This window comes from Limulus polyphemus, unplaced genomic scaffold, assembly GCF_000517525.1.
Source record: "Limulus polyphemus unplaced genomic scaffold, Limulus_polyphemus-2.1.2 Scaffold1083, whole genome shotgun sequence".
Taxonomy (NCBI): domain Eukaryota; kingdom Metazoa; phylum Arthropoda; class Merostomata; order Xiphosura; family Limulidae; genus Limulus; species Limulus polyphemus.
This window is the reverse complement of record NW_013666693.1, coordinates 104,779-116,276: the sequence shown is the minus strand read 5'-3', so window position 1 is coordinate 116,276 and position 11,498 is coordinate 104,779. Positions and strand designations below refer to the sequence as shown.

General features: G+C 31.2%; 1 protein-coding gene across 1 annotated transcript in view; it reads right to left on the bottom strand.

Annotated features, from left to right (window-relative positions):
• LOC106462054 (neuropeptides capa receptor-like) overlaps positions 1-11,498 on the bottom strand; it is a 59,000-nt gene that overhangs the window by 11,924 nt on the left and 35,578 nt on the right. Inside the window, exons 2-3 of the mRNA XM_013921931.1 lie at positions 1,738-2,289; positions 430-564 (exon numbers count right to left, since the gene is read on the bottom strand). Coding sequence (XP_013777385.1) covers positions 430-564; positions 1,738-2,289 — 687 coding nt within the window. The remainder of the gene's footprint in view (positions 1-429; positions 565-1,737; positions 2,290-11,498) is intronic.

The window sequence follows — 11,498 nt, the reverse complement described above, 5'->3', positions numbered from 1 at the left end:
ATCAGGGCATTAACAACCTGATTGTAAGATGGAAAAGCATCATCAATAGGAATGGAGACTATTTAATTTAATAGATGTTTGTTTTGATATGTAAATTGTTCGGTTTTTTCATTTAAAAAAAGTGACATTAATTTCTTGACGCCCTAATATTTGTTTTACGTTTGAAAATACGAGACATTTCTAACTAAAGATTAGCAGTTGAAATTCTAAATTCTTATATTATTTATTATTATCCTAAATTATATAAATAAATAAATAATATGCATTGATTATATTTTTGATCCATATGTTGTTATTGCAAGATATAAATAAATGTTTATATAGCACTTGTATAAATTTTTGTAACGTTTTACGTCTTCTCTAAAGCAAATCATTACACATTGAATTTCTTAACTGCTTCTGTTTTTCAAATAAATAACTAAGACTTACCTGCCAAACTAAATAAATAATGGTTGACTTTCCGCAACGTTTCTGTCCATTTTGAATAAAGAGATACGAAAACAAAAAGAAGTCGTTGGGCGTGAAATGGAGCCCAGCAGACAATAAAAGCGACCACAACTGCAGCTGAAAAGAACAATTCATATTTAGAACAAAATGATTGACTAACTTGTAGCGTCTTTTTCCTTTTTGATATTTTCAATTTAATCTCTAAACTGATCAAGAATTATGCTTTATTTAGAATGTGGCATGATTCTGAAAGACTAGCCTCCCTTTCAGTATGAACAAAACATTACTGAAAATTAACAAATTTTACGTACAGACTTTAATGTGTTCATAAAGTTCATGTTAAAAAACATTTGTTGAGTTTTTCATATATTTCAATCGAAGAAGATTTACTGAACAGAAGCATTCCTATACACAACTAAACGTACAAATCTTATTTCTTAGTTTTTTAGACAAGCATGCTGTGCCTCCTCTGTAAACCTACAGGTGTGCACTTTACTAGGAATGTTTTTATCCCATACTACATGTAAAAACGTGACGAAAGAAACTGAAGTATAGTGGTGATAATATATAATTAATTAATGTATGTACAAAGTTATTTCTAAGTAAAATAACTTTGAAAATTTATATTTTACCTCCGACTGAATTTACAATATTAATTTCAAAACTCATATAATGTAAAATGAATAGTTTGTTCAAAGCCCAGGAAGAGTGAAAAACTTCAAAAAGAACATTACATTTACGAGTTTCATTTTCTCTACAAACGTATATGCACACATTTGATTTAAAGGACAACAAGGAACTTATTAGTCCACCTAGGCTGTCCCATTTGCTAAACTAAAAAATTCAAAGCCAACTCTTATTATTCAAGTATTTATCAAGCCTTCCCTAAAAATATCTTAAATTAACTGTATATACCACATTCGAAGGCGACCCGTTCTATTAGTAAATCACCTTGTTAGAAAAATAAAGCTGTCTTAGCCGAAGATGAATCCCACCCTGCCAAAATTTATATTTGTGTCCCCTAGTTTTATTATTCTCACCATTATATAGGAGAAATGACAATTCCTCAACACTGTAAATCCCTTTCACAACCTTAAACACCTGTTTAAGTGATGATGATATTTTATTAGACTAAATATGAACATAATTCAGTCTGTGTTTCAACGATCATATGGTAATAAAAACAAAACATTAGCCCCACTGACGGACGCCAATAAATAGAAATGAAGATCAACCATATGAATAATCATATTTGCTTTTCACACTGTATTGTGACATACATTTACTAACCTAACAGCCTTATAGCTATTTTCTGAGACTGAATCTTTGTTCTTTCTCCTTCTTCTTGGCAACTAGTGCTGCCTTCTGATGTACACCTGTGCATTTTGCGAGAACGGTAGAGCGTCATGGCTATCCTGGCGTATAAGACGATGATCAGTGTTATTGGAACAACGAAAAAAAGAAAAGTCGAGCACACCATTAAGGTTTCCCAGCTTTTATCTGGTTCGTGAAAAGGAAACCCACACCACGCCGATTCCAATAATGGGTTTTTGTTCTCATCTTTCAAGTAATTGATCCGGTTGAAAAGTCCATACGGCGCTGCTCCGGCTAAAGAGAGAATCCAGATAATTATGATATTACGAATAGCACGTGAAAGCTTGGACTTGGTCTGTTGACAAATAGGATGACAGATAGCGATGTAACGTTCTACACTAAATGTCACAATCGTAAGAATAGAAGCATTAGCCGTGGTTTCTGGAATAATGGCACGTAATTCACAGATGACGTTCCCCAGGCCCCAAGGGTATTGATGCCAAAGTGTGTAAAGCTCCAATGGCATAGCTGAAAAAAAAAAGAATCAAAACACTATCAGGTTTTAAAAAATGCAATTTCTACTTAGTAAGTGCAATGTATTCCAAGTGGGAAAGAAAACAATCATGTTTCAAAATAACATTGAAATTATTTTCTTCGTTGCAAGAAATATTAAGCAACAGATATTAAATTGTGACCAGGTAAAGTCTCTTAATATCTGTCCTCCGGTGGGACAGCGCTAAGTCTTTGGATTTACAATGTTAAATTCACGGGTTCGATTCCCCTCGGTGGACACAGCAGATAGCCCGATGAGGATTTGCTATAAGAAAACACACACTAAATATCTACTTTAAATAATTAAAATAATGTGATCATATTTTCATAGAAGGTAGACATTCAGAACACTTGTAGAACAATCTGTTATTAAGAAGCAATGCAAGTCACATTTTTCAGCTTGTGGAAGTAAAATATACTAATCTTTCTTTCGCCCACACAGATAACGAATCTTATTAAACTATCGTGGTTTATTTGTTTTTGAATAAGCCAATAGACACAGGCTGTCCTAAAATCATGTTTAAATAGTACAGGGAAAGAAGAGTAATAAGCGTTTATTCTCGTGTTTCAATTTCTTTTTTAAAAAGGGGATTTAATTAGTTCTTTCAAACGCCCATGCTCTCTATATGGAAACACTTTTTTCATTAACTTGGATGTAGTTCGCAATATTGTGTAACAATCACGATTTGATGGTTACGACCCAAACTCTCAAAATTTCTGTGGAGTGTTTGTGTTTCACACTACGTTAATGCTAATAAATCGACGAATGACAATGACCAAGGAAATGTCATACTGTAGTGTAATAGTGATACCAAGGAAATGTCATACTGTAGTGTAATAGTGATACCAAGGAAATATCATACAGTAAACCAAGGAAATATCATACAGTAATGTAATAGTGATACCAAGGGAACGTCATACTGTAGTGTAATAATGATACCAAGGGAATGTCATACTGTAGTGTAATAGTGATACCAAGGAAATGTCATATTGTAGTGTAATAGAGATACCAAGGAAATGTCATACTGTAGTGTAATAGTGATACCAAGGGAATGTCATACTGTAGTGTAATAGTGATACAAAGGGAATGTCATACTGTAGTGTAATAGTGATACCAAGGGAATGTCATACTATAGTGTAGTAGAGATACCAAGGAAATGTCATACTGTAGTGTAATAGTGATACCAAGGGAATGTCATACTGTAGTGTAATAGAGATACCAAGGAAATGTCATATTGTAGTGTAATAGAGATACCAAGGAAATGTCATAATGTAGTGTAATAGTGATACCAAGGGAATGTCATACTGTAGTGTAATAGAGATACCAAGGAAATGTCATATTGTAGTGTAATAGAGATACCAAGGAAATGTCATACTGTAGTGTAATAGTGATACCAAGGAAATGTCACACTGTAGTGTAATAGAGATACCAAGGAAATGTCATATTGTAGTGTAATAGAGATACCAAGGAAATGTCATACTGTAGTGTAATAGAGATACCAAGGAAATGTCATACTGTAGTGTAATAGAGATACCAAGGGAATGTCATACTGTAGTGTAATAGAGATACCAGACACAGTGTGAACAAAGAGGATAATTCGACGTTATAAAATATAAAATAAAGAATATTTTTATTTCATGTTTAAAAAGTTAAGTACACCATAAAATATGCATAACTAGTACACCTGCCATAACCTATATAGAATACATTTAGTACAACAAATCCTTTCATTACGTGAACAAATTCGCCAGTAAAAGTTTTCCTATTTACTCAGCCATGTGGATTTTTTACATTGTATACTATTCTTTTAAAATATTTAAAAATCCGAACTTGTATTTTGCTCTCACTAATTTGAACTATTTCAGTTTATTAATTTTTCTTAAGTGGCACTTATTCACTTTTCAATAATAAAGAACTAACAAACCAACCGAACTTGTAAAACTGGCATTTTATTCTTCGTCTTTCCTTAATAGAAATACATATCTACAAGCTCACGTGCGTAAATAGGGTTTATTTTAACATAGACTAAGCTATTCGTTCTACCAACCGTGCCACAAATAATCAATCCCTCATGAAATCAGCCGTTGATGATATCAGTAATTTGTATTTTACAAAAAACTTGTATAAATTTTGGAAATTATTGTATAAAAAAAGAAATATATAAATATATATAGCAAAGAATTTTAGATATAAAATTATTTTCTAATTTAAAGTATTTAGAGATTTAGCCTTTCAAATTTACATTTTATAAAGGTAAATTTGAATCGTAGGTAAGAATTACTGTTGTCTGGTAAAGTATTTAGACATTTGCTTAGAAAGCAACTGATCCATTGATAAAAATCACGGCTTAGTTATTTGCTTACTTGCATGCGGATCGAAGGGTCTAAGGTTCGAGATATTATGCCACTGAACATGCTTTGCACATTCAACTGTGAATGCTTCATAAAAGTGATAGTTAATCTGGTTATTTGTTTCTAAAAGTCGGACAAAATTCTTGTGGCAGACAGTTAATCCTGTTATTTGTTTCTAAAAGTCGGACAAAACCCTCGTGGCAGACAGTTAATCCTGTTATTTGTTTCTAAAAGCCGTACAAAACCCTTGTGGCAGACAGTTAATCCTGTTATTGGTTTCTAAAAGTCGGACAAAACCCTTGCTACTGACATTCCTCTGATCGATAGTTCAAAACTAAAAATTGCTCAAATTACAAGGGATCACTGATAGCTTGTTTAGTCCACTTGCGTATAAGGTGTTGTTCAGATTGATAATTTGAATTCCATTTGAAAAAAAAAGATCGTTTTTTTAGTATCTTGATGTGAAGTTCCAGTGAAGTAGTAAGTATCTTTCTAGTTGACAAAATGAAATAGTTTCTCAGTGAGCTTCTCGGTTTGTTCAGAAGGTAAACGTAAGTTTGCAAAGCTTGCTTATGAATTGTACTCGGTTTTTAAACTTGATATCAGGTAGCATAAATGTGTTATTATTCGTTTTGTTACCGCTAGATATCTTGAGATGGCCGTGCGTCAAGATTCTAGCTTGCAAGGAAACAAACTGTCAAGGACATAGGTTACACACCCAATGACACTGATGTATCACACTATGACAATGTATTACTAAGACAAACGCTTTATAAACCATCTTGAAACAATCTCAGGTGACACAACCTTTGTGATTGTTTTTTTTGCGTTCACTTACTGGGAATTGTGTTTTACTGAAAGGGTAATATACATGTAAATTAAATGGAACACCAATACTTATCTGATCGACTACAAATCCCTGACATACCAGGCTGAATAAAGATTTGCTGTCAGCCCTGTTAATCTAAATATGCTGTGAGCGTGTTTTAGACAATGATATTTGGATGTTTCCGAAACCTTTATGATCTCGATACGGTCATTTGTGAAAATACCAACAGAGATTTCAAAGCATAACAATTTTAGCATGAAACATCTTTTTAGTGAATGTAAATGTAACAAACACATGTTAAGGTTATTGTGTTACAGTTTCCTGATCGTTATCGAAATGTTAATTACCTCCTATAGAAATATATTTTGGAGGATATTTTATCCATTTAATTCATCTTTAAACGTGCATGTACATATCGTGTTATCATAGGGGGTGTTATCGTTTAAACGTGTCATCAAATACAATGTATAAAACAAGTTTCACACCTGAAAGATATTTATATGATTTATATTTCTTAAACAATATAAAAATACCTTCACTAAACGTGAGAAAAGAACTGCCGTTTTCGTAACTAAGACCTAATATCAGCTTATTTTACGACCTAGTTGTCAGATATGATAATGTTTTAAACAACATATGACAATATATTTGCCGAACATCCCGTCTATGTGAAACGTAAAGCACACAACAGACATGTCACTGTGAAGACCTCCAGTCACCTGAAACCATGTTAATGAAAAGCATTACTTCTCATGTCTGATTTTATTTACTTATGTTCAATGTTTGCTTGCTTTTTTCGTACTTTATTTGCTTTTGTTTCGAGTTACAGAAATCAACTGACACTGTGTTGTAGGAACCTACTTAATATTTGTGAGTAAATCCTTCGAACGTAGCATCAAGGTAAAACATAAATATTATATAATATTTTAGTTTTATTAGATGCATACAAACAACTGATTGTTATAAAACCTCAGTAAATGTTACACTTATTACTACCTCGCATACATTCTGCATCCTCCAACCAGAGAAAAGTAAATTTCACTGGATTGATGACTGAGATTGTTATATACGTTGTTTTCTCATTCATGGCAGCTTTTCACGTGTTCCCAGGGTTTACTATACTCTTACCTTGATGTGCGGAAGGTGCGTAAGTCCGGTTTCTTGTGATATAGGGTCCTGCATGGCCAGGTGGTTAGAGCACATGACTGGCAATCTGAGGGTCGCGGGTTCGAATCTCCGTCCCACCAAACATGCTCGCACTTTCAGCCGTGGGGGCGTTATAATGTGCCAATCAATCCCCCTATTCGTTGGTAAAAACGAGATGTTCGAGATTTTAAAACTATTCCTGTTACATATTCATACTTTCAACCAGAAATTAATTTTTAGGAAACAACACTGTAGCAACCATGCGTGAAGGGATCATTCATGGCAGCTTTTCACGTGTTCCCAGGGTTTACTATACTCTTACTTTGATGTGCGTGAAGGGAGTGTGCTTTTTCGGGCGTGAAAAGGATTAACTCACTTGCTCTCAAGGTGTAAGGTATAAATTATTTAGATATTTAAATCAAGTGTAATTTAAAATACTTTATTCTATGGTAAGGCTTATGTAAGTTCATTTGTTTTATAGCTGCGCTAAACCCTTTTCTTTAACATTTTACCTAAATTTCCTTTCTGTTAAAATATTTCAACGACGTATAAATCATATATCTCAAATATATTAGCTCACATTCAGCAATAAAACGAATTCATTTAGATTTTTGAAATCTATTGAAATTTGTAGAACATGTAATATACTGTAGGTTGCTGTAATGTCTAGTGGAATGCGCTACTTAGTTGGTGCGAATTATTAGCTTCACAAAACAACGCAAAAGAACTGTTTTACAATAGAGAAGTTCGAAAAGCAGAAAAGATAAAATATATAGAAATTAATTTCATAGATTTACATGTAAGACGAAATTTCTCTTTGGAATATTAAAATCAATTGTTGTAAGTCGACAGTTTCATAGTCTGACATATAGACAGATACAAGAATAGACTAGTGTGTAAAAAGGTGCTCTGACATTACGAAAAACAATCCCTGTAATAAAGAAAAAATAGGTCAAACTGTCTTTATATACAGGGAATAAAGCCCTGGATTTTAAGTGCAAGACCATAGACTTATCGCTGACCCTCTGGAGGACTAAATAGTCAAAACTAAATATATATAGAAAATATATTTCTTGATAGCAGGAGAAGCAAAATATAAAAAATAATCAATAAGAACAGTCCTGGCAATTCAGAAACCCTTATTATAGCTACAGCATGAGTTATATTATTGAATATATTTATAGCAATTTATTTCATCAGCTTATTCTGTACTTCAATACACAAATCAAACACTTTGCAGAATTAATTTAGTAGACTATTGGAATATTAATGTGTAAAATATTAAGTAACATCTTCTAAAAGTTCTAGTCTTTTCCGTTTTAATATAGTTTGACACATCGTTGTAACTAATTATAATATTTTGAAAATGTCGATTTATTCACTCTAACAAACTCAGAGCAGAACTATAATACGTAAAACAGAACATGAGTAGTGTATATATAGGGTTTCTGCGCCACTTAAAATCAACGAACTAAAAAAAATGCAAAATATTAAAAAACACCAAAAAAAGAGTTCCAAAATTTAAAAAAAGGCCAAAAATTATAAAACATAGCTGAAATTCGATAAACGAACATTGATAGATGATAATTATAATTCTCGTTGTCCTACTCTCCAGGCTTTAAATTTTGCTTAAACACTTGGGGGCTTCAGGGTTTCTACAATAGCTGGATGCAAAACATAAGTGTTAAAAATGATGTAAAGGGTTAGTCAGAGACTCACCCATTTAAAACACAACTCTAATTAGAAGCTCAAAATCGTCAAATATCGAAAATTTGTTTTAAATGTAAAAATATCAAAAAAGGTTATAAGTCCGCAATTTTACATCTTAATTAAAATAACCCTAACACATTAATAACTACAATTTATATTAGATTAACCAGTTGAATTTTGACTATTTTCTTATTTCATTACTTTGAAATATTTATAAATCTGTAATTATCCGTATTTCTACATACACCATTGTTAATATCATCAGTAGACCATCCAAGTAATCCAATCTTATCATTTGTTTAGCTCCAGAAAATATAATCTTTGATATTAATATCCATTCATTTCAAATGGACCTAATTGTTTTCCTCCAATTTTTAATGCAAAATTTCCTTTTATATTATTAAATCCTACGATAACTTTTAAACACATATTTTGTTTGAGTTCTATAAGTACTATATTCAAATTTAATATATCACAATGACCGTTTGTATGAAAATATATATATCCTTAATTATTGCTTCGCCATTAGTCGCTAAATTTCCAATAGCATAGAATGCGAACTTTTTAGTTACATTATATGTTTTTAAATTCACGTAAATTTTAGTAACAGTATCGTTACCTGCGGAAGGATCACTTACATATTAAATTCTTTTTTTTTTCCGCATCGTTTCTATTAACGAATTATTTTCCAAATAATGTAATTTTTTCGCACTTTCATTATTAAGTTATATTCATATTTAAATTAATATCCTTAATTGACTCTTTAGAATTTCTTTCTAATTCACTTATATTCACTTCTAATGTTTCATCTAATTTATCTTCATAGTTTTTGTTAACTGCGTTACTTTCTTATATTGGTTTCTTTACATTTTTTTAATATTTTTAGCAGCATCATAATTATCATTGGCTACTAACAATCCTTTTGGTACTTATAAATCGTTTCTATTTCTATTGCCTCCCAGTTAAACAGCGGTATGCTTGCGGACTTAGAACGCTAGAAACCGGGTTTCGATACCCGTGGTGGGCAGAGAACAGATAGCCCATTGTGTAACTTTGTGCTTAATTACAAACAAACAAACTATTTCTATTAAGAATATTATTCAGAGACTTGTTGCCCCCTAGTGACACAACGGGATGTCTGCGGACTTATACTGCTAGAAACCGGGTTTCGATACCCGTGGTGGGCAGAACAACCCTTTGTGTGTGTAGCTTTGTGCTTAATAATAAACATAAGAGATTTGTCATCGATTTCGGTTTTACTATAAACATATTCTTCCATTAACGATGAATTAAAAATATCATTATTATCAGTTGCCTCTTTAACATATTTTAATTGTTTATTTTCGATATTATAATTACCATCATCAGATAATTTAAAACCTTTTCCAGGTGGTCCTGTAGGGCCTTGAGATGCTTGTTTATATAATTTGCCATATGGAAAAATAACTCATTTATTATTATTAAAAAGAGTTCTAATTATTTCAAAACTTCTATTATAAACATTCATTATTCATTTTCTCTCTTCAACTAACAAGAAATAAAATCTATACGGTTTTGCTGGAGTTGCCGGAAAAACTTATAGGACACATGGTTCCAAACGTCAAAACAAATTATTGGATACAAACTTCTAAAACTTGTATATCTAACCAAACATCCATTTTCTATATTAATCCTATTTAACCCGACTGCTAACAAATCTGAATAATATATTTAATAATCTAACTAACCATCTCTGAACGAAACGTTTGAACCTTCAGTTGAATATTTATCATTATTTATTCTTACCCATGTTCTTAATATATCAAGATTATCGAAAATCATATTGTTTTCTCTATGTGTATTGCTTGATCCATTCTGAACATTACTCTTAATAACTCTTAGACCACTCCAATTGATTTCAACATCAGGTTGAGCATTTAAAGTCAAACTACCATATTCTGCTAGTTTTTCGGGGTAGGATTTAATATGAGATAGCCATAACGAAATATCGCTTATAAGAAGTATATGGTTTTCATTAGGCACATAATAAATCATGTCATTACGTAATTTCTACAGAAAACAAATAGCGCATCGATATTTGGAATAATTCTTCTCTGAAATCATTAAAGAATCCACAATATTGTTTAATTGGTAACCATAATTTAATTTTATTATTATTGTTTCTCAGAATTCAACTTTTGGTAAAACCATCATTGTAGGAAGCATCATGTTTAAATGTTGATATCAATATGAAAATTTTATCCTTACCATCTCCACCACTAATATTGTTGATACAAGATACGATAAATGCAAATAGATTAGATTCATGGAACAGAAATATTGTTGTTTTCATGATTGCATAACTAAAAAGAAACAAGTTAAAGTAGTCGACTTTGTTCCAGAGGAAAAGAGAAAAATGCATCAATAATTTATCTATTGCTGTCTTACTTTTCAAATCCAATTACATCAGAAGGAGTTGTAATTAATGTATCTTTTTCAAATTTCAAGATTGAGAAATAAATGGATCATTGAAGAAATTGGTGGATATAATAATGTTAATAAATTTAAACAAATAAATAAACAAACTATTAAAAATAATATTTTTTATTATTAAGTATTAAGTCTCTTCAAATGAGTTATAGAAATAGTTTTAATCTATTATAAATAATGAAAGAGTGTTTAAAGACGAAAATGTTTATATATTGTAAAAGTAATAGATTATATTCTAAAATAAATATACTTATGATAAACGGTAAATTTTTAATAATTTCTTCTGATATAGCAGCGTTTGCTATTATCAATTTATCATCATTAAGTCTAGGAGCCAGTGACAATGAATTTACTGATAAGTACCAAAAATATCTGCTAGAAAAGAAGAACATAAAACTCTTATACCTTTTACAAAGAAATAGTGAGATTATTTAAATGTCAAATTATTACTCAAAAAAACATTAACTTAAAGAGGAATGTTTCGTACTGTAACGAATTTGTTGTTATGTATTTATTTTAATATGAACGTTGTTTAGATTAAGTTTATATTTAAAAACATGCATAGCTTGTACTATTTGACATTTATTGCGAAACTCCCCATATTCTCCAAAGTTGTAGAATATTCTCGAGTGTAGGAATCAACAATATATCTATATATATATAAACGTTCAAATATAGC